Consider the following 25,215-nt stretch of genomic DNA (forward strand, 5'->3'; position numbering starts at 1 on the left):
TGATGGACGAGTCCACCTCTGAGCCCTCATCCTCTGCTTCCTTAATGGAAGAAGTGACAGCGGGATTGAGGAGATCCTCGAAGTACTCCTTCCACCGCCCGACGACATCCTCAGTTGAGGTCAACAGCTGCCCACCTCTACTGTAAACAGCGTTGGTAGGGCACTGTTTCCCTCTCCTGAGGCGCCGGATGGTTTGCCAGAATCTGTTCGAGGCCAGCCGATAGTCCTTCTCCATGGACTCACCGAACTCCTCCCAGGCCCGAGTTTTTGCCTCCACAACCCCCCGGGCTGCAGCCCGCTTGGCCTGTCGGTACCCGTCAGCTGCGTCAGGAGTCCCACAAGCCAACCAGGCCTGATAGGACTCCTCCTTCAGCTTGACGGTATCCCTTACTTCCGGTGTCCACCACCGGGTTCGGGGATTGCCGCCTCGACAGGCACCGGAGACCTTACGGCCACAGCTCCGAGCAGCCGCTTCGACACTGGCAGTGGAGAACATGGTCCACTCGGACTCAATATCTCCAGCCTCCCTCGGGATCCAGTCGAAGCTCTGCCGGAGGTGGGAGTTAAAGATCTCTCTGACAGGAGACTCGGCCAGACGTTCCCAGCAGACCCTTACAGTACGCTTGGGCCTGCCGAGTCTGTCCAGCTTCCTCCCCCGCCATCGGATCCAACTCACCACCAGGTGGTGATCAGTTGACAGCTCCGCCCCTCTCTTCACCCGAGTGTCCAAGACATACGACTGCAGGTCAGATGAGACGACAACAAAGTCGATCATCGACCTGCGGCCTAGGGTGTCCTGGTGCCACGTGCACTGATGGACACCCTTATGCTTGAACATGGTGTTCGTTATGGACAAACTGTGACTAGCACAGAAGTCCAATAACTGAACACCACTCGGGTTCAGATCAGGGGGGGCATTCCTCCCAATCACGCCCCTCCAGGTGTCACTGTCGTTGCCCACGTGGGCGTTGAAGTCCCCCAGTAGAACAATAGAGTCCCCAGTCGGAGCACTTTCCAGCACCCCTCCCAGAGACTCCAAGAAGATTGGGTACTCTGCACTGCCGTTCGGCCCGTAGGCACAAACAACAGTGAGAGACCTATCCCCGACCCGTAGGCGCAGGGAAATGACCCTCTCGTTCACCGGGGTAAACTCCAACACATGGCGGCAGAGCTGGGGAGCTATAAGCAAACCCACACCAGCCCGCCGCCTCTCACCATGGGCAACTCCAGAGTGGTGAAGAGTCCATCCTCTCTCAAGGAGTGTGGTTCCAGAGCCCAAGCCGTGCGTAGAGGTGATCCCGACTACCTCTAATCGGAACCTCTCAACCTCACGCACTAACTCAGGCTCCTTCCCCGCCAGCGAGGTGACATTCCACGTCCCTAGAGCTAGTTTCCGTGTCCAGAGATCGGGTTGTCTAGGCCCCTGCCTTCGACCGCCGCCCGATCCTCTTCGCACCGGCCCCTCATGGTCCCTCCTGTGGGTGGTGAGCCCACGGGAGGGTGGCCCCACGTCGCCCGTTCGGGCTGAGCCCGGCCGGGCCCCATGGGGGAAGGCCCGGCCACCAGGCGCTCGCATTTTTCACACCATTCTTTGTAAACCCTAGAAATGGTTGTGTGTGAAAAAGACCAGCCTGCCTGGCACCAACAACCATGCCACGCTCAGAATTGCTTAAATCACCTTTCTTTCCCATTCTGACATTCAGTTTGGAGTTCAGGAGATTGTATTGACCAGGACCACACCCCTAAATGCATTGAAGCAACTGCCATGTGATTGGTTGATTAGATAATTGCTTTAATGAGAAATTGAACAGGTGTTCCTAATAATCCTTTAGGTGAGTGTACATTGAAGGGTGTTTCTACCTAGCAAAGATCAGGTTTCCAAGACAGTAACCCCCATGCCAAATGGTCAATGTAACATTGCTGGGGTTAGTAGAGTGCAACCTACAGAGAGATAATCTAAACAGAGAGGTTTCTGTTGTTCTCATAGGCACATCCACTTTCAATGAAACATACATTCACATTGTAATTGTTAATGCTCAGATTCCACATTCCCCCCTATCAAACATTTAAAGAAAACCATTACATGTTTGATAAAACATGACAAGTACACTTCAATTCCTAATGAAAAAAATGCCCATACACTTATGTTACAAATGACTAAAATGAAACAACAAAAGGAGTATCTGACCAATCAGGTCTTATTGTTCCTCAAATGAAAATGAATGTAAACAAGACAATTGACACACCACACTCCGACACATAACTCAATGTATGACAGTCATCAATCCCGTCCTCACCTCAGATTATAAGGGTCGAGGAACATTTTGACATCAACAGGTTATTATCAGTGTTAACGGTGTTCAGCAGAAAATCAGACTCAACATGACATCATGATTAAAACATGTCCCCCAAACCCTTGTCCGTATCATGATCCATGCGACAAAATAATACAAAAGATTTATGCATATCCTGTTGTACCTGTGAAAGATTCTACCTCAAAAATTGTGAAAACATCTACTGTTGACAGGGATCACCTATAATAGGGAACAATTCACAGTCCAAACATACCATGATAGCCATCATCATGTAGATCATTAAGCATCATCACAAAAAACGCCAAAGTCCAATATTGGGATTGTCATCATATAGAGTTTCCCACCTGTCTTGTGAGAAACAAACCTTCAGACATATTAAATCACCATATCAGTTCATTTAGGAAAATCTTAGATTGTAAGGAAAGAAGTTAGTTTTCAATCAAGTGTCCTTCAGTTCTTGTCTTCAGTTTTCTTTGTCTTGCATCAGTGATGAAAGTTCCAAAATCAGTTATTGCAGTCAGTGTAATGTGGATCCAGCAAATTGCCTGGTGGTCCTAACAAGTCAGTGTAGGTGTATAATGGAACAGTGAGTTTCCAACACTTCACTAATACAAGTTTAACACCACAACAGTGTCTTCCACTGTGTTGGGACCATGTGACCTTTCCAGCCTGGCTCGTGGTACTCTGACCTGTAGTATGTGGAGTCCTTCATCCACTGGGTATGGTTCTGTCAACTCCCAACAATGAAAACAATAGATCAGTCCTGAAAACGTATGTATCTCAGAAGTTCCATCATCAGAGTGAAGCGTACACCCTATTCAGACAAGTTTCCATAATAGTCAATGTCAAAGTTCCTTTTCCATCCAGAACTGGCTTGGTTGATGGTTGGTTCCTTGTGCTATATTATTGCCCAGTACCAACTAGCAGTGGAATACGATTGTCAGACTTGACTCAGAAATGGTTAGATTTATGCTATTCAACCATTAAAATGTTAGACCTTACATCAAACAAAACAATTTCCAAATAAACCAATTAAAACATCCTGTAAATGTAAAATGCCAGTGCTCTGCTATGCAAACAGGAAAAACTAAAATTTTATACGTAGCTCCTTATAAATACAAATTTCATATGCCTTGAGCCCTAAGCTCAACTCTTTCCAATCATAATCAATTATCATATTATACATCCCCCCTGCCTTCACTTCATTAAGTCAGTGGAAATTGACACCATGAGTGAATGCAGAACAATGACAAATACTGCCACAGGAGGTGCCATTCTGAACCCGCAGTGGCCATCTTTTCAGGACAGACATGAAAAATAGAGAATTGTTAGTAGGGATGGATCTATAATCCATTCGATAAGGAGTTGCATCCTGTATATTCCTCAAAACAAAGTAAACATGTTAAAAAAACATGAGCATTCACTAACACCATCAAAGACATCAGTGTGCAACACGGTGGCTTGTGCAAAGGAATTAAAAACCATATAACCCATTAACACATTTTACAACATAGCTAAACAGCTCTCAAATTTGACTTGACCACAGTACCATCACACAGGTCTGCGAAATTGTCTATCATGCATTTAGAATATCCTGTAGTTTCTTGGCACATGCCTAACTAAATTGTTTGGCCCCCTAGGGGATAAGCCCATGTCCAGTGGTTTACCTGTTGCAATCACCAGGGCGATTGTATTATTACAGCTACAGCATAAAAATTTGCATTTTTACAGGCAAGGGCCAAACTACCTTATGACAAACACAAATATTGTCTTGATTAACCTCCTAAATTTTGAGAATTCACAAACTTTGATAAATCTTTTGTCTAAATAGTGGCGGTCAGCCAAACCCTAAATCACCAATGTTATGAATATTTTCAACAATGAGGGATGACTTTAGGTCTCTACCCTCACTTCAGTTGGTTTCAAAATCATAAATTTCAACATTAAAGCTATTGAGAGGAAAATATATTTAGCTTTCACTTAATATTTAATTATCCCTAAACTGAATATACTTGTGTTGGTAAAATTCCCACAGATAAGACCAGTCTGAACACTCAAATATAACCCATAGTGATAGGCAACACTGCACCCATTCATGGTGAACCATTAAAAAGGCCAAATGTTTGTTTAAAGTATATGAAATTTTAATTTCCAACATTAAGAATCTGACATGGTCCTCAGACTATCTGTAGCAAGATATGTTATCCTTCATTAACTGAAGATTTAGATTTAGTGTCCAACCCATCTAATATTATTGCGGTTTGTGGGAAATAAACTGTCTTTGGCTGTTTAACCCTCTTCATAGGCTGTGAATATTTTGGATTTGTGGAAAATGTGCATGATTTATACGAGTAAAAACTTCTCAGAGTATGGTATAACAGTTGATTATTTCAAGTTTAATTATGTGCACACAGGGACAATTGCTTTCACAAAACAGAGGGTAAGTACAGAGACCAACAGAGTAGTGTCATAACAATTGTTCTGTTATTACATATTATGGCTTCTAGCTCTTCATACTCCTCCTTGTCAGATGGCAGAATATTATCTCTAATGCCATGAGATACATACAAAACAAGTCATCATACTAAATAGGAAAACAAGATAGAAACCTATACTGCCATAGCAACCATATCCATCATGTCTAAACGCATTCGTAGAAATGTACCACTTTTGAAGATGCTATTTAAGGCACCAGCGACTCAACGAAAAGTTATTTTAGAATCAGCTTCCACCGACCTCATTCTATCACTCTGTGAAATAACTCTTAATCTAAGGCGCGGAAATACACCCTTAACAGAATCACAGCTCCAAAAAGTAGAGACAAAAAGCCAACAGTATATACAATTTCTTGTATATACAATACAAGAAAAGAAAAACCATCAACCAATCTGGGGTTTTTCTACTACCGCCAATAAGCATTGCAGTTCCGTTCCTAACCAGTCTAATTGCATCGAGACACGGTTAAAACAACATGGATCATGCTCCGAAAATGTTTCTGGTGCCACAACATCAGTTAGAAAAACTGCAAGATTCCAAAACGACTAGCACCGATGTAAGACAATCTGTTAAAAATGATTTAGACCTTTGGGGTGTTTTTAGAGGCCATGGCATGTCTCAACATGCCTTTTACAACTATTCCAAATGAGCTTGTAAGGCGTAAAATCAATTTGTATAAACAAACATCTGGCGACACAATGGATCATTTAGCCACACCCCCGGCACCTACTTCCAGTACCACTCCCCCTGCAACTAATTATCAACCAACCAAAGCTTTCTTTGTATCCCCAAACACAGACCCCACACAATGGCTTCCATTTTAATGTGTTTTCATTTTTATACATTTTTTTCATTTGTGATTCATTGTCAAAGTGTATGTTTTTGCTTTGAATAATTGTTGTTTGAAAAATACTATGTAAATATTGATGTGGTTTTATTTTGAATAATAAAGCAGACACACACACGATTTACTTTTACACGTCTATTTCTTCAACAACCATGACACAAATTAAATGATTCACAAGATTGAGAATTTTGTATGTAATTAAACATTTGCTTATCACACTTACTCTGGTACATCTTAGATAAAAATTTGAGACTAGGCACATCATTTTTTCGTAAATCATCATTATAAAAAGACAAAGCATTTTTATTACTCAGACCTTTGGTTATTAGATAAAGAACACACAATGTTGTCCACAAGTGATTGAAATCATGTCCTGGACTTGTTCTGTATTTCACATTCTTACAGGTTTGCAGAAATGCACTGATTGACATGGGAAAATAAATCAAATCTGGGGGTTTTCCAAAAACCTTCTAACGCTATCGTCTGTGATGTAAATGCCAGTGCTCCCCAGGATGATTGCTCCGATGTGTATTAACAATCATCATTGATGCAACATCTCGGAATGGTCCACTAGGTAGTTGGTCACATGCCAGCACACAATAGAAGTGAGTCCTAGATGAAAATTGTTTCACCACACTGGTCAACCCTGCAGTGTTCATTTCCAGTGGTTGTCTGAACCTCATCTCAAGTTGGACATTACCTGACTTGATCAGGGCTAGGTGCTGACCGCATTCCTTATACGGTGTGCAGTTGAATGCATAAAGGGCATAGCTGTGTAAGAAGTCAGACATGTCATTAGCCAAGGCTTGGTCCTTGAGGTGTTTTCCTAAAACGAAGGCCAATTGGTAAAATTCACGCACTGCTGACCACGTTCTGTAATCTGGTTAGAAATTGCTGGGAAATTGCTTATTGTCTACATACACATAGCCATAAACTCCAAATTATAATGTTTGAAATTAAATAGATTTTTTGTGTAACTTTCATTGTCCACCAATCCAATGACAATACATTTTGTCCCCATAATGCAACCATTAAAATGTTAGACTCGTCTTTACAGCGTACCATCCTAACCTTTAAATCAACGCCAGTTAACATGAGTCTCTTGAAAGAAAATATAAAACAGAAAATATAAAAGACAGATAAAAGGGCATGGATTGCTCCATCATGTAATTGTTTTATACATTCTTAAAAAGTTCAAATGTGTCCTTTGTTAGTGTTTATAATTGCAACACAATTCAAATAAATTATTTTAAATAAAAAAACTTCTAAAAAAAATATGTAAACGGCCTACTCATCGCTAGAAACAACAGATTTGTCTTCTGTGGCAGCCGTGTATTTAATAATGACAACACAGCCGGAACGCCTCCAAAAGGTTATGCCTCTTTATCATTCTTCACGTTAGCACTATACCGGTTACAATTATTTCAATTGTGGATAAAGCTTAACTAGTTAGTTCAGATGGTTGTTTACGTCTGACAACAAAAAATATATTGATACTTTCGGTCCGGTAGAAACGTCATTCTCGCTAGTAATCGCGGCTCAGCTGTGACATCATGTCATTTAATTGTATCTATTAACAACAAACTCATCCGCTTACATATAAAAGCTGGCTATTGTCACCATATCGCCATTACTCTCTTCAAACAACATTTAACAAACATAAGTCCATAATACAGCAATCAAAAATCTGATTTAACGAGTTGCTTCAAGTCTTTACAAGAACGCAGCACGTCTTACCCAGATGTCGCAGCATCCGCCCACACTAACACACACACACCCAAACAAGTATTCACAAACTCAGAAATACTACAGTTTGTCAACATCGTTACGTGTTAAAAAATTCTACCAATGTGTAGAAAACAATCTCACGTTAATGCTTGTATGTTTCAAGAAGACGTGTTAACAAAAGTTTTGTTTACCTGAAATAACATACCTTCACCTGTCAACAAATCACCGTTGTTCATGCAAACTTCCGGCTAACTTAGTAACGCTTTGCCATATAATGCAACGCAAAACTTAATGCTGACTTAAAATCCCCATTTAGATTTCAGTACAGAAATCATAATTTTCATTTTTAACAATATTTAAAACCCATCCACGATACAATCAACCTAGTCATAATGTCTGGTTGACTCAGGTGTTGTTTGTTCCTTCAGAATGATACCATTGCTCATGCGATGTGTGTTCACCATAATGCTTTGGTGGATTACAAACCTTGTGTGAAACACGAGATCAACGTGCGTATAGTACAGTTTGTACTAGTGGTTATTTAAGGATCATTTCAATGGGCAGATCTGATCTTAAGGCCCATCTCTTGTTAAAATGAAAAATAATTTGTCTCGACCCCTACTTTCCATCTTAGACTAAAAAGCAAGATTTCACACACAAAATTCTGTGCTTGTGAAAAACTCCATGCTACACACACGCATTGTAAAACATGAAAGTTTAACACCCATTTGGTTGTAAGATATGTTATAGCACTTATCGGAACATAAAATGCCCTAGCACCCTTTTGTTGAACATCAAAAATCTTGCTGCTGATATAACGCCTATTAATTGCCTGTGAATTTAACATTCTAGAACCCTAAGACCCATTTGTTAAACATCAAACATCTTGCTACTGTTATAACACTTGTCTGGGGTGTTCATCAACCGTTGTAAAACATTAAACATGAACACAAAAATGCTATCAAATTACAAAGTCACCAGACATGCATACGTCATTCCAGAAGTCCGCCCTAACACACAACATACAGGAAATCCATACGTCACACTGGAAGTGAGTAGGCTATGTGAACAGCATGTTTTTGTAGGTCTCTCCCAGAGGTTCTAGTGGGGCTATCGAGTTGATTTCAATGCCAATGCATGGTTCTTGTCTCCTAGATTACTTGCATATAAGGTTTGTCTATAGGTAACAAGTTATCGAAAAACCGAGAGTAGTTATTAGAAAAAGATGAAGTCCATTTCTCCAAATGAATAGGCTACAAATACAGTGTCTTTTCAGGACTCTCCCAGGGGGTTCTAGTTGGGCTATCAAGTTGATGTCGAATTGTCGAGTAGCCTATATCGTTCGTAATATGGTTCAATAAGAGCCTAATTTATTTGTTGAAAAGTCATGGAAATCTTGTATTTAATTTGAAAGTTAATTCAAATTCAACCATGGCTCTGATCATTCATCTGGGAGTATCACGCATTCATCCATTAAGGTCATGCATTCAGTGAGGGGTGATTAGCGCCTGGGTACCATAAGTGACGTGTGCAGATTAAGTCAGAAAACAGGGAGAAAAAAAAGGTCATAGTCTCTAAATAGTTTTCCGTATGTGAATTTAGAATTCTGACAACGGAAAAATATAATATACACCTATTTAGGAAAAGTAATGGAAGGATGAGGGTGTAGCTTTCAAAATGGCAGTTTTATTTTAATTATAAACTCAAACGCCAATTGGCGTTAGTGTGTTTTGGCAAACTACAGATAGCATGTCATATGCCTATTACTCTGGATTCGTTTCCATCTGACCTCTATCATTAAGGCCTGGTTGATGGAGTGCTGAAGGGATGGTTATCCGAACATTTATAATGGAGACCCCTCAAACTCAACTCTGGATCTCGAAACCAGTTCCTCAATTTTTTTTATTACAACCCTCTAATCAGAAACCTTTTTAGACCAGGGACACCAGGTGCATGCACTTAATGATGAGGCAGAACAGATAACCAGCTAAGAGTGGAGTACCCCAGAAATAGACCGTTTACATTTAGTGTTTTAGTAATTGAGAAAAGGCGAATTTAGTACGATCTCTGAGGGGCTAAGTCTCCTCTATTAAGATTTGTCATCTCTTATGTATTAGCTTGTAATGTATGTGGTATTACACAACCAGTAATGGTTTTCATTGGATTGTCTAAACATTACTTCAAAAGGCATTCTTTTCGCTCTCAGTGTAAATTTTGTCCACTGACAGATATACATCCAAATAGTACACCTGCAATTTTATGAGTGGAAAGAGACAACATCAATTGTCATTTTATATGTTGATGGTTAATATAATGTAAATGTGGAGTAAGCACACAGGCTGTAATTTCCTTGTTTTGCTTGAGATGTCAGAAAAGTTAACATTTACCTGAGTCTGAAATGTATATGTCATGTACCAACACCCAATTGATTGTGATACATGACAAATTTCAGACATGGGTAAATGCTAACTAAATTTTGCTTCTTCACTGTCTTCTGTTTTCCCGTAGATTTTTGTTTTGACAATGTTCAATCCATTGTTTCAGTGAGGGAGGATGGATATAACCTTGTGAAGTATCTCTCACGATAGCTCTCCTAGTGGGAGAGCGGCACGTTTACAATCCAACAATCACATATGGGGCGACATTTTAAAAATTTGCCCTTGTCTCCCTATTTTGGGGTAACTCTTGCTGAAGCAACTCTTCAGATATTTGCAAAATAAAATTTCCTTGACCGAATGCAACTTTACCACCCCTCCTCCTTTTCTTTGTGCACCGTTAGTTTAGCCCATTAGTTTCGCACATGACCTCAGTGCTCATTTGGTAGGGTATGGATCTTTACGGAAGCAATTTTTTTAACCTTGTAAACGTATATGTATGACAGCTTGTGGTGTTGTTTAAAGGTTATTTCTTTGTATTGTTTTATTCTCATGAGGAAACGGTCAAAACAAGAACATTTTAAAAGCATAAAATATGCGACCAGTGGTCACATCTTTTATGCTTTTAAGTGCCACTAGTAGTTTGCACACGTAGGTATTTGAAACTTGGGTTAAGAAATTGCTACCACATTTTGTGTTGCTTAACAGTTGGTTTTGTTTTTCAGCTGCTGATCAATCGAGAATAATGCAAGATCAGATGACTGGCACTGCCATGGCAATGCCACCTGATCCAAACAAGGCCTTCAAGGTGAGAAACAATCAGTCCTGGTGCCAGTCTTTCTCACCATGTACTACTGAACAATCAAGCATTGATGTTTTATTTGTTTTTGTAAAACAAGCTTGGGGTCAATTCTGAATTGATTGGCTAATTGCTCTGTAATTCAAAGTATTTCAAATGTCTTATTTTACGTCAACATAGCAGGTTTCTTTCATGATCAAAAATGGGCTTAGGGGTTGGGCATGGTCAGGGGCCTGTCAAGGGGCATAGCTAGATACACAGCGATAGCCGACATTGGCCAACTCAGCCGTAATTTTAGAGGCCGCTCCCTATCTTAATAATATTTTAAAACAATTTCTTGAAATTCTACAAATTCTTCAAGGATGTGTTTTTTATTCTAAAGCTAATTTCCTGGAATTCTGATAGATATCTGATGAAGCTGACATGGTTACTAATGGGTAAACTATTAATAAATGAATTTATAAAGCCCCTATATATTCAAGACTCTATAATTAGCTACATTCATAAGAATGTATACTGTGTATGCTCATTGGTCAGGATTCCTAACCTCTGAGAGGTTAAGAATTGTGTTATTTTGTCTTTTTGAACCCATTATCTAGCTACCTGCCTTATTATTCACAAACCTAAATTGCGGGCGGCAGAATTACCACAGCTAACTTTTAAACGTATAGATAACGTAGCTAATTGACATGTTATGGTATGGAGGTACATTTGTGTCTTTGTTGGGAGCAAAACTTTTTTATTTTCAATCAAAAATAATTGTTCAAAAAGAAAGAGGCATCAAAGTAAAAAAAAAGTGCAATCAATTTTCCTTTTTTTTCTTTGCAAAACAATGTATTTTATTTCCAAAAATGTCATTTAAAAAAACGTGTGTGTATACACCGATCAGCCATAACATTATGACCACCTGGCTAATATTGTGTAGGTCCCCCTTTTGTCAACAAAACAGCCCTGACCGGTCGAGGCATGGACTCCACTAGACCTCTGAAGGTGTGCTGTGGTATTTGGCACCAAGACGTTAGCAGCAGATCCTTTAAGTCCTGTAAGTTGCGAGGTGGGGCCTCTATCTATCAGACTTGTTTGTCCGGCACATCCCACGAATGCTTGATAGGATTGAGATCTGGTGAATTCGGAAGCCAAGTCAACACCTTGAACTCGTTGTTGTGTTCCTCAAACCATTCCTGAACCATTTTTACTTTGTGGCTGGGTGCATTATTCTGCTAAAAGAGGCCAATGCCATCAGGGAATACCATTGCCATGAAAGGGTGCACATGGTCTGCTACAATATTTAGGTAGGTGTAACATGTCAAAGTAAAATCCACATGAATGGCAGGACCCAAGGTTTCCCAGCAGAACATTGCCCAAAGCATCACACTGCCTCCTCCGGCTTGCCTTCTTCTCATAGTGCATCCTGGTGCCATGTGTTCTTCAGGTAAGCGACGCACATGCACCCGACCATCCATGGGATGTAAAAGAAAACGTGATTCATCAGACCAGACCACCTTCTTCCATTGCTATGTGGTCCAGTTCTGATGCTCACGTGCCCATTGTATCGCTTTCGCACCTACAATTTGTGTGTTCTGACACGTTTAACCTTTAACTACCAGCATTTACTTTTTCAGCAATTTTAGCCACAGTAGCTTGACTTTTGGATCGGACCACACGGGCCAGCCTTCATTCTCCACATGCATCAATGAGCCATGACCTTGTCGCCGGATCACCGCTTTTCCTTCCTTGGACCACTTTTGGTACTGACCACTGCAGACCGGGAGCAGTTTTGGAGATGCTCTAACCCAGTCATCTAGCCATCACAATTTGGCTCTTGTCAAAGTTGCTCAGATCCTTACACTTGCCCATTTTTCCTGCTTCTAAAACATCAACTTTGCGGATAGAATGTTCACTTGGTGTTTATATATATACAGCTCTGGAAAAAATTAAGAGACCACTGCAACTTTTTCTTTCCTTTCCAAAAAAGTTGAAAAATGGGTACACATGTGTGTGTGGGTGTGTATACAGTGAGGGAAAAAGTATTTGATCCCCTACTGATTTTGTACGTTTGCCTACTGACAAAGAAATGATCAGTCTATAATTTTAATGGTAGTTGTATTTGAACAGTGAAAGAGAGAATAACAACAAAAGAATCCAGAGAAACGCATGTCAAGTGTTATAAATCGATTTGCATTTTAATGAGTGAAATAAGTATTCGACCCCTCTGCAAAACATGACTTAGTACTTGGTGGCAAAACCCTTGTTGGCATCACAGAGGTTAAACGTTTCTTGGAGTTGGTCACCAGGTTTGCACACATCTCAGGAGGGATTTTGTCCCACTCCTCTTGGTTTCGAGGCTGACATTTGGCAACTCAAACCTTCAGCTCCCTCCACACATTTTCTATGGGATTAAGGTCTGGAGACTGGCTAGGCCACTCCAGGACCTTCAAGTGCTTCTTCTTGGCTGAGGGAAGGAGTTTCTGGCAGAGGGAAGGAGGTTCTCACCCAAGATTTTATGGTACATGGCCCTGTCCATCGTCCCTTTGATGTGGTGAGCCACTACTTTGTGCCTTGGCCGTGTGTTTTGGGTCATTGAAGGAATACACATCCACAACCCATTTTCAATGCCCTGGCTGAGGGAAGGTGGTTCTCACCCAAGATTTGACGGTACATGGCCCTGTCCATCGTCCCTTTGATGCGGTGAAGTTGGCCTGTCTTCTTAGCAGAAAAAGACCCCAGACCGAGGGAGATTTACAGTTCTTTTGTGTTTCTTCCATTTGCGAATAATCGCACCAACTGTTGTTACCTTCTCATCAAGCTGCTTGGCGATGGTCTTGTAGCCCATTCCAGCCTTGTGTAGGTCTACAATCTTGTCCCTGACATCCTTGGGCAGCTCTTTGTTCATATATTTTTTGTATGCTAACTAGCATGATTAGTGTTAACTATTTGGCTGTATCTTTTGAACCGTTCGTGCTACAGACCTGAAACCAATTTTGTTTCACATGTTTAAGCTATCCCCACTGCAAATTAGGAAATGGTAATCGATTTTACATATGCTAATTAGTGTTAATTAACTACTAGGCTGTATCTTTTGAATTGTTCGTTCTACAGACACAAAACCCAATTTGTTTTTCACATTTAGGCTATCCTCAGTTCATATTATGAAACGTTTATTGATTTTACATATGTTTGTCAGCATAATTAGCATTAATTCACTATTAGGCTGTATATTTTGAACCATTCGAGCTAAAGCCACGAGACCTGTCATTGGTAACACTTGTGAACGTAACTATGTCATGTATGCTACTTTGTCATGTATGGTAAACACTGTTTTGAACCATAAATACTTTTTTAAAGTAGCACACCACATTTTCTTCAAGATATGTACTTGTCTAGTTTAAACTCTGTTCCTAAAATAAATAATAATAATAGGGACCTGGACATATTCTAAAATCCTACTGTGGTTTATCTGTATTTTAAATTTCTTTTTGTATTTAATGTTTTTAAATGTAATGACAATAAAAATGTTAAGTTAATACTAACATCTGAGTTACAATGAAACTAATGGTTGAAATGGTATATGTATTCATTATGTTAATCAGGGGCATATATGTGTTTTTGTTGGTCAAATGAATGCAACTTTCTTGTTTTGAAGTCTCAGTTGACTTTGTTGGAATTCAATAATTCTGAATTGACCCCAACTCTGTTTTATGTTTTTGAATATGGGATGTAAGTCAAGCACATAAGAAGGGTTTAACCCAGGTACCATTCTAGTTATTGCCTTCTTTTACATCACTTTATTTTTTATATAGAGTGAATGGGAGGCCTTGGAGATTGTAGAGCACAAATGGGCACTGGAGAATGTTGAAGAGGAACTGATGTCTCGAGACCTGAACTTTTGTGGGATCTTCAGTCAAGAGATTAAAACCACTTTGTTTTAATGAGTTTAGCTGACATATCTATTAGATCCAGACAGTTTCTTTGATAGTGTATTATCATGGTTCTCTAAGGCAGTAATAAAAATGTCTCAAATAAACAGAAGCCTATACATTTTTGGTTCAAGGCAATAAAGACAAAATGGTGAGTAGAATTACCAAACTCGTATATTATTTATAAATACTCATGCCTCTTAGGTTGTTAAAACGCTACATATAAATCAAATGTGAATTTTGCATGTTCATCTGTCATGCATTGGTTCATTGTTAAGCCTTACTGTTCTGTGAATGCTGAATGATACAAGTTATCAGCATCTAGGTAAAAAAAAATTTGAAATTCCTTTCATGTTGATTAAATGTGTGTTCCTGTTTTCCAAAAAAGGAAAGGAAAATAATGCCAAGTGAAGATATTTGGCCAATCTTTAATTTAACTATAAGCTTTATTTGGCTGAAACTTTTGAAACTTAAATTCTTTATTATTTTTTATTATCTAGCCTTATCCTGGACTGTTTAGACATAATTTTTTGGAATTAATACAGTTTTGAGAGTATACGCCGGCTAAAATGAAAGTGAACGGGGCAACGGATATAAGTTGGAAATTATATGATACATTCTGTTTTCCAAAATGGGAAGGCCACTGTGTATGGATATAGGTCTCCCTATGTTCTCCAAAATGAACTTTGTATCAGTGGTTATGTTCTCCTTGAAACCAAACTATATTTTTCATAAACAATGCACTACCTCTGAAAACGTCCGTACTCCAGCTAACAGCACAGTGCTGTTTCAAAAGAGCTGAACTATGGTGCTGACCTCACTGGACTTTACTAGCTAGCAACAAGCACAATTTACAGACATTTATCAAAATGTTTCGAGAATGTGCAGTCCCTTATTTTGTTAGTAAAATGAAATCCAGCTAATTGTCTAAAAGACAATTAAACAATCAGACAGGGAAAATAACTGACATGGCTGTTCCCAACATAGTAGTAATAATTTCAGTACCTCCCCATACTGTTCATGCAGAACGGGACTTACGACAGAATTATCCAAACAGCTATTACACGCCAACTTAGGGACTGGATTTTGACCGGTTTAAGATTAATTCTAAATAGTCAATTCACGTTACAAATGAACTTAATGTATAATGAGTATTACAATTACAGTGCAAGTATCAAAGATAAAAGTTCTCTTGAGATTCAAGATTTTTGCAAGAGCAAAGATGCAGGCAGAAGGGAAGAAAATTCAAGAGTGCGCTTCCTCATACTCCGCTCTGGTTTATATCCCAGAACTAAAGGCATGGGGGTTAATTTATTGACCAAAAGATAGCAAACTAGTCCTGAAGAATAGACCCCTTATTAATTAGGGAGACAATCCAATTTATGCCTCCTGACTATATTGTACAACGGAGTGATCTATTAATGGGTTCAGCATAGGGTCATTAAGGCATGACCTCTGGTTCTGTAGTCAGACCAGGGATAAACATTTGTAACATAAACATTCTGATAAAAGAACATGACCAGACACACAGAGTATAGGCTAGAAAAGGACAATTGAGGACATAATTATAAATGGCTGTACTAAATACTGTTGAATCCAGTATGTATATAAACATAGAATTGTCATTTTTCGGTTCCTTCATTACAGAATTGAGAGTTGTCCATTGGGTTCCTTCAGCCTCTTTGGAGACTTGGAATGTTTAAAAAAACTGCAGGGTTGATAAGAGCTTGAAAGTCAATGCCATCTGTTGCACACATTGGTGCCGATTCAGCATCATCCATGGACACATCATTGTTCTCGATGGCATTAGGTAGCAATAAATCCCACTCCTAACATGAACTAGTTTAGTAAACAAACACGGTTACCGGATAAATACTCCTTGCAGATTGATTTGTGTTGTTTTACCAGCAGCTAATAGAACCTTTGTTCGAGCTAGTAGTTTATAGTAGCTAATGTGAGCTACAGTTCTGTAAATAAAGCCAGTTACAGATACAGCATTCTCACAGACAGATTAATCTGTGCGACAGCTGCTTATACATTTTCCAGAAAGCATAAACAGCGATAAGCATTGATACAGTGCTTGTTTTGACTCAAATTGTTTTCGGAGAACATACAGAGACTTACATCAATATACCCTGGCCTTCCTGTTTTGGGAAACCTAATGTATCATTTAATTTGAAACGCTATATCCATTGCCCCATTCACTTTAAAAAAATCAAACTTTCAATACTGTATTAATTCCAAAAAAGAAAGTCTTCACAGTCCATGATTAGGCTAGATAATCTGAAAAAAGGCCCAAGGATCAAAAATAGCAAATCTTTAATTTATAGAGGTTATGATTTGGTAAAATAGTTATAGTAAGGTACAAACTGCCGGTCCTTTAACATGATAGTAAAATATATGTTTGTGTGTGTCTGCCAAGACCTCATTATTACTGATTTTGTTTGAATAGCTTTAAGTTAGTGTCCTTATTTACTTTTATTCAGTGGTGCACTGCTGTCACCAGATTAGATACTATGTGTTTATGAACATAAATATTGGATAAACATCCACTTTGCTTCTATTCAGTAGATGCCTGACATTTGGAGTTCATAGTTTTGTATTCGTCCCAGAAGAGATTTTGATATGGGGGGATGATATGTATGTTATCTATTCTGTAACTTCTAAGTGTCTGTGGACATTTTTAAATAAATGAATTTATGTAGTCTTTTTAATTCAGAAATGTCATCAATTATGTGGCAAGCATGACATCAGTATAGAAAAAGCAATACTTAGCATAAGATACATACATTTAAAGGACATCTAAGGATTTGCATAACTACAGTTGTTTGGCTTTGTCATGTGGAGGTAGAAGTACAAAGTATTATAGAACATAAGAAAAGATCTGACACATTACATCATTAATTGATTTTAATCACATACCCACTGTAAATCAGCCATTTCACTGCATTGTGTGTCAAAGCCACATTGAGCAGTTAAGACAATACAAGTGTGAAATGTCCTCCATAAAAGAAAGTGGGTACAATAATCAGTGCACAAAAACATCCTTAATGTGGATGTTAGTGTATCCTATTGGATATTAAGTAGTTTCGGTGGACCAAAAAAAATTTGTTTGGGAAGGCTGTTTTCCCTGTCCCAGATACCTCAGGTAAAAGGCCAAACCACATTGGGAGAGTTCTTCCTTAGGTTCTACTGAATGCTCAGACAAGTTGTGAACAGATGGATGAAATTGTGTAATTAACCCTATGCAAGCAAGCTAACTTTTCACAGTAGAAGCCAATAAAAAAAAATTTCCCTATACAATTGAGATGAGAACAAAAGGTATGACTGACCTACAGATTTTCAGACAGTAATGTATTATCCAGTTACAGTTTTTTTATATACTGTCCTGTATATTGCCATCTCAGTGAAGAATGTACCCAAAATAAGCAGGCGTTGCCATTTAGATTTTGGCCACAGAAGAATTCTAAACCATATTTCCAGAGAAGGAATAGATCAGTTAAACACAACCAATTTAGACTGTTTTTTTTTGTGATCATTTACTGGTGAAAAATATTGGGAAAGCCACAATATCAGGTAGAAGTGTCAAATGTACTTACTCTCTGTTGGCTATAGTCATACATCATAACATATAAACATACACATATATAATCAGTATACAACCAAATATTCCATCTATTATTTAAAGTAAATGAATCCCTGGCATCTGATCCAGATGACTAAAGATAGCATTTATTACATTACAAAAATACTGTACAGATGTGCTTTAAAAATCATTTAAGAGCTCTACCCAGAAAGCACTGCCCTGTATTCTCATTGCTCATCAAGAAAGTGCACAGAATAAAATACATCTGAATTGTAATGTGTAGCATGTGTAGATTAAAAATGTTGACTTCTATTTGAAAATATGCATTTGTTAATGTCTTGCACACGGCAAAAGCTGATCATAAGCAAAATTGCCAAATCTCAAAAGCACTGATATTCCCAATTTGTGTGATTGTAAGTGAAGGGGTATGACCTTTTCAGACATAAGAATGTATCAAAAGAAAAAACATATTCCACAGAACATAAAGTATATTCAAAGTTTTGGTTTCCAATGCCAATTTCCTTTGTTAACTGTAATGTTCTATCATATTGCAACACTTCACTTTCGAATAATACAAACCCAGATAAAGAAAAATTAAGTTACAGGGGAATGTCATTTTAAAGTCAGAGGGGTTAACTGAAATCATTAACCTGATGTTCTGGTTTACCTTTAAGATCATTTTTATCTATTCAAACAGTCAAGGAAATGTGCTTAGAATTGTACTCAATTAGAAAGCACAGCAACTGATCAAAGTTAGAGTTCATCTTTGCAACAGTGCATCACAGCAGAGATTACTAGTGGTGCACAAATATTCACAATACATAGGTCTTGAACTAGCTGAAAATGTCCAATCTCTAAGAGGTCAATTTGGCATCAGCACAGACAAAGAATGCAAAACTTTGTCAGTGATTAAACTACATCAAAAATCATTGTTAAATATTCTACTACATTGGTCTCCCTAGGTTTACTAGATAATCTTTTTTAAGAAATACAAATTAATTGCGTCCCTCACTCTTCTGCACCAGCCTGAGAATCTAGCCTCCGCCTCTCACTCCTTGTTCAATGCAGAGATTGGAGGCAAAAGGTTCAAGTTTTTTGGAATAGGAAAGAAATAAAATAAAGCAAAAAGCCCCATCAACTCAGGAAAAACATTAATAAAAGTCCTTTTTCAGTCTGTTTCCATGTTGACACAGGAAGTGGTCCCCTCCATTGCATCATATTTGAGGGAAGTTACATCATTAGCAGGCTGGCTGGGAGGGGAGGAGCTGTCTGAGGGGGCAGGTAAGGTTGGCTGACGAATCTTATCTTGTCGATGGTAGAACAGGAGGTAGGCAGCGTTAGTCTGGAAGGGAACGATAGAGGCAAAGCAGGGGAGACCAAGAAATTTAAAGACAACGGTTTTTGAAGAAGAATTTCAAAACGGAAATCTTGTGCTGTTCCATCGTTCACAAAAAAATTAAGTCTGCTATTGACATCATGCTAAAAATAGGACTGCTGTACAAAGACATCAGCAACTGGACCATATCTACCCAACCAGTATAAAAAAACTATTTGGATTTGTTTAAATTTTTGTCCCCTACTTGATATCCAATTTGTTATTAAGAGCAGAGGTATTCAATCCCCTCCTAAAATGTTAGATCTGGTGCAAATTGAAGTAATGAGACAAGTCTACTGAAGTGGATGAGGCTAATTGTCTGAGAGAATATATTATTTCTGTTGCAGAGTTATTTATAACTGTGGTGCTTCATAAATAATTTGTGAACACGGACTGCCATATACTTTTGGGTGACAGAACACATGAGTAAAGTGAGTAAAGCAGCATTCAGTTTGGAGGACCCCTGAATGGTCGATCAGTGAAGTTGCTGCCTTGCAGCAATTTTGCCTCCAGATGAGCTCAATGATCTTGCAAAAGGCAGCCAAGTGGCCAACATCATCTGGGTTTGTGGGGTTGGTAATCAAACAAGGTTGCATGCTGTTAATCATAGGTATTCAACCTCAGTGACCCATAGCCGATGCTAAGAATGCTAATTCCATGCTTGGACAGAGGTCAATAATGGGTTGTTATGAAAAATGTCTCCATGCGCCTTCAAGATCAACTCAGGGTATGCAAAATTTCAACCAAATATGAATCAAGGTCAAACTATTCCATTAATGCAAAAGGCCAAACAGCTAACAATGTTTCTGCAACTCAATATATAAAGCATGAAGACATGGTCAAGAGGTTCAGTTGTTTTACCAAACATTTGAATGGGGAAGATGCATAATTTAAATGATAGTTGGTGCCAGATGTGGTTCAAGCATCTCAGAAATGACTGACCTAGGATTTTCAAGCACCACAGTCTCTCGTGTTTTGAGAGTATAGTATGGGGAGAAAAGTCATTTTAATTACAAACTCAAATACCAATTGGCATAGGCATTTGGCGGTTCTAGTGTTAATGACCATGCTGTTGTGTATGTGGGACAATATATCTTGATGCCACTCGCTAATTTGAAGCAGACGTCTTTGCTAGCAGTTGCCATGTTAACTCAAACTTACATTGAAAAACCATCAAGTATTTAAACAAAATTAGTCCAGTAATCTACAAAATAAGTAATCTACAAAATACCTATAGCACCCGCAAGAAAAACAATTACAGACGTACAATGCATGCCGTTACAACGCATGCCGTTGCATACCATTCACCTTTTTTATTTTAGCTAAAAATCATGCAAGTTGGCGATTTGGATATTGCACATGTCAATATCACAATTTAGATTATATTTCGATTTATTGTGCAGCCCTACTTGTATGTTATCAGAAGATATAATAACAAATGTAAAAATGCTGACTCCTCAAATATATTTTTTTGGCAAAGGCTATGTGTTAGATGAGGAACATTCTGCCCCTCACAAAAGTCAATCAGCCTTCTATGGGACATCCATACATAATTTATTTGCATATTTTGTTAATATTAAAGCTATAAAAATATAAAATATGCATTTGCCATTTGAGTTGTTGGGATTGTTTTTAAAGTATGAACAATGTAGAATTGAACTGATAAGCACTTGAACTGATAAGTAGCCTTTAACCATTGCTAGTCTCACAAGGCCACACCTCCAATCTCTTCTGACCACCTTGGCCTCCTAGTTGGTTTAAGAGGTTAAGCCATTGCAAACGTTGTTTGGAACATAGTTAGCTAGGCTACACATCATTGCCAGCTGTTTCAAACAAAAATAATGGTAATGTGTATTTCTGGATAAGTATATAGCAAGGATAATTCTTTGGATACATTTTTAATGTAACATGAACTGAAACTCACTCACCTAGAATTCTTTAAATAAATCTGCAAGTTGGAACGCAAAGTTTGCAACTCTTACAGTTTTTTTTTTTTTTTAACGAGTCAAGGCGGAGCTGCAGCTGCACTTGCCACCATCCATCACGTTTTGCATCCTCAGTACCTACTATACAAAAACGTCATGTTTTCAGAATTTTGGTGTTAACTTGGTACCGAAGGATTGGTTCTCGTGATATCCCTATGTATGACAACACCACATTTAAAATGATTTAACACAGAGTTTTTTACTGTCATTAAGGATTTCTTTGGGGTGATCAGTGCCAAGAGCTCTGATCTAATTTACTAATTTAATCCAGTCTAAACTGACAAACAGAAAACGATTTAGAGACGATTTACCTGTTTTTCTTTACCGTTTTCCAACTTATTCCGCCAAAAGCCCACGCCACTTAGCGTTGGTACCCAAATAGTACCCAGGCACTAATCACCCCTCACTGAATGCATGACGTCAATGGATGAATGCGTGATACTCCCAGATTAATGAAAACTTATTTAGGCTATTATTGAAACATAATACAAATTATATGTTCTACTTATCAGATGGGTTACCATTTTTAAATAGGAGATTCAGCTTATTGTTTAGGCTTATTCATCAAACATAAATCGAAAATGTAAATCTGCATAATTTTAGGAGGGAAAGAGAAACTACATTGCACACACATCCTATAGTCTCTCTTTAAATTGTCTCTGCTTATTTTACTGAAGATCAATATTCTACAAATGTATTAGGCTAAATAATTATTCACACAACAAAATTCCAACGATATCTCATCTTTTTCTCCTCTCGGTTTTTCGATAACTTATTCATGTCACCTATATAAATATATGCCAGTAATCTAGGAGACTAGAGCTTTGCTTTGGCGTTGAAATCAACTCAATAGCCCCACTACAACCCCGGGAGAGACCTACAAAGACACGCCGTTTACAGCCTATTCATTTTGGACCTCTTCTTTTTCTATGTATTATTTATTTAGTCTAGTTTTTTTTGTATGATGAGACCTTCAATACAAACACATTCTTGTATTTTTCAAATTCATTAACCATTTAAAACAAACAAATTCTGTAATTCATAATTTTTTTAGACTATGTAGTTTGATAATGACCCAGTAGATGAACTGATGCTCTGAGTAGATGGTGATGCTGCGGAGGATTCGTATGCTAATAACGACAACCGGGTTCGGCTCTGGAGGTTACTGAGAGTCAAAAAGGCCTTGCGGTTCTAGTGTTAAAAGTTTCGACTTCAAAGTTGGTGCCTACAAAAACTTAATATGGGAGAAAATATACCTCAAGAATTGATACATTTTGCCTAACCAGATATGGCAAAGGCACAAACATAGCAAACAATGTAAACCCCATTGCATTAAATGAGCAGTTGAAGCTGAAGTATGTATGTTTTTTGTATTACTAAATTGCTGTTCTATTAATCTGGATTGTGGATGTATACCTACCATATCAGATGGTCCCAGGCCTGCATCTGAGGCCTGCTACTAATAATTAAAGTGGTCCGCTCACACAGCGGTGGGAAAATGTTTCCTGTACATAAGTAGTGATGGGTTTGAGGCATCAAACAAAGAGCTGGCTGCAAAGGGTCTGGCTGCAGACGGGCACTGTCAGCAGGGGGGACTGTAAGCTGGTGGGCGGCACTTGGGCTCTGTGGAGCTTTTGAACGGGACTTCAACTGCTTTTGAATCACATTTCGTTCGCTACTGATTTAATTAAATCTTTCACTGTTTTCAAGTTTTACTTTTATAAACAATAACCATAATTTGTTTAGCAAAGAGTGTATGTAAAAGCCATGACAGACTTTTGGTCTCTGACAAAATAACATACGTGTTTATAAAGCACAATCAAGAAATGTTTAATATCCATAAATTCATCTTCCATCAGTTTTTTGGTGTTCTGTGGTTTAATTAAATCATACGCTATGCATTTTGCTGCATGTTTTTATCCAATAGACTAGCTTCGTTTATAAATCGATGTATTTAGATTGTTAATCTATTGGAAATTGCAAACCTGTAATGACAATGAGACTGTTTGGGCACTGTAAGGGCTGGTTTTAAAAAATCATAAACTGCCTTATGATGGATAAATGTACTTTTAATTGAACAGTTACCAATTGTATACTTTCATTCAAAGTCAACTCAGTACTTTCATATGCCTGAATATCTTTATTAATTTATCTTGATTGTATGGGTCTCTAACAAGATTTTCATTGTACATGTCCAACAACTGCGTTATTTATTTATTTTTGTCAACTGCAACTTGATTTCTTTAAAATCCTTCACGGCAGTATAAATAAATACATCCAGATTTACTGAGTGCAAATAGAACGTTTTTTTGAACAGAAAATAAATCTACAGCTCAAAATGCAACAATTTATTGAATGAACACAAAAAAACATACATATTTTATTTAACGAAGTCAGAGATGTTTGTTTACAGTAAGCAATCTCTTGGAGTAAAATAAATACAAATAAACCATTCATTGTTTATTAATTATACTGCACACCATATGTCCATAAATGTACATGCATATGGAGGACCAAACCTGCCAAAATTAGAAATAAATTAATAAATAAATGTATCAATAAATATATTTATACATAAATGTATAATAAATGTATTAATCAATATTATTTCCCTATTCATTTAATTCCTTGATCATTCATTTCTGTATATTTTATCATTGCCATAATCTTATATTTCAGTAAATATTTATTTCTGTATTTATTTCCATTATTTTCTTTATTCCTGTATTTATGTATTTTCTTCTCCTTAAGCTAATGAGGGGGCGGGTCTAACAGTCAGAAGTAGCCAATCAAGCCCAGAGCAGCAGATAGAATCAGACTGTGAATATGGGGAGTGCTATTTTAGATCCTTGGTGCATCCCCATGTTGCCAATCACTATTCCTCATTTAAACGCATTCAACGTTTGAGCATAGGTAACAAACACAACAAAATGTTTGCGAAGTGAATAGGCTACGAGAACTGCGCGTCTTTTCGGGTCTGTCTCAGGAGTCCTTGCATAGAAATTGGTTAATTTCAATGCCAGTGCATGGTCCAGACTCATAATTTAAACGATCATATTTTCCCCAAACTCCTTTCGGTTAGGACATATGCACCAGTGTTGAAATCAACAGGATATCCCCATCAGACCCAGAAATACACACCGTTTTTGTAGCCTATTCACTTTCCAAAAACCCCTCTTGGTTTCTCTATAGGCTAACTGGCATACATTTGCACTGTTTGAAGTCATATCCACTTTCAAATAACAACCATCCATCACACAACCTTGGTGATGGTCTTATTCTAAAGGGGAGACCTAAACAAGTGTTCCATGATTTCAATGGTGTGATTTGGATGTTCCAACAAATATAGATCTACATATTCAGGGTTTTCCCTAAATCATGCTTGTCTCACAGCTCAGTGATTAAACCTTGTGCTTTTCTGCAGTTTGGCTGAGGTCTCTTCATAGCTTTGAACTTTCTAATTAAGCTGTTAGACACTTCGTTAGCACCAAGATTAAAAACAAGTTATTTTTAATGTCAAGTCGAACAGCAGCAGCCTACCAAGCTTTCTAAAAAATTTTGTAGTCTGCATTGTAAGACAAAAGATAGCGACTGCACACTTGTGCTTCATCTCTACTACTGGTTAACGCTGCCTTGTGTACAGTAGGCTTCTCTTGAGTCAGTCCACATGGTATTATAGCCAGCAGTTAATAATGCTATTATTTATACCTTTTAAATCGGGATGTAGGGGTTATGTAGGTTGTTTTAAATGTGTTAGTGTTGAGTTGTTAAGTTTAGCCTAAACTTAAATCT

At 38.2% G+C, this 25,215-nt stretch overlaps 2 protein-coding genes across 5 annotated transcripts in view; one reads left to right on the top strand and one right to left on the bottom strand.

Moving 5' to 3' along the window:
• zgc:86609 (ER membrane protein complex subunit 3-like) overlaps positions 1-17,186 on the top strand; it is a 56,447-nt gene extending 39,261 nt beyond the window's left edge. For 2 of the 3 annotated variants that reach the window (XM_013132720.3, XM_013132721.3), the window contains exons 8-9: positions 10,487-10,569; positions 14,361-17,186. In XM_013132720.3, the coding sequence (XP_012988174.1) occupies positions 10,487-10,569; positions 14,361-14,489 (212 nt within the window). In that variant the 3' untranslated portion in view covers positions 14,490-17,186. The remainder of the gene's footprint in view (positions 1-10,486; positions 10,570-14,360) is intronic. The other variant, NM_001304023.1, reaches the window with a different exon arrangement.
• Positions 17,187-17,372: 186 nt separating this feature from the next.
• usp11 (ubiquitin specific peptidase 11) overlaps positions 17,373-25,215 on the bottom strand; it is a 96,692-nt gene continuing 88,849 nt past the window's right edge. For both annotated transcript variants that reach the window (XM_010865812.4, XM_020051579.3), the window contains one exon: positions 17,373-19,405. In XM_010865812.4, the coding sequence (XP_010864114.1) occupies positions 19,232-19,405 (174 nt within the window). In that variant the 3' untranslated portion in view covers positions 17,373-19,231. The remainder of the gene's footprint in view (positions 19,406-25,215) is intronic.

This window comes from Esox lucius, chromosome 12 (genome assembly GCF_011004845.1).
Source record: "Esox lucius isolate fEsoLuc1 chromosome 12, fEsoLuc1.pri, whole genome shotgun sequence".
NCBI lineage: Eukaryota > Metazoa > Chordata > Actinopteri > Esociformes > Esocidae > Esox > Esox lucius.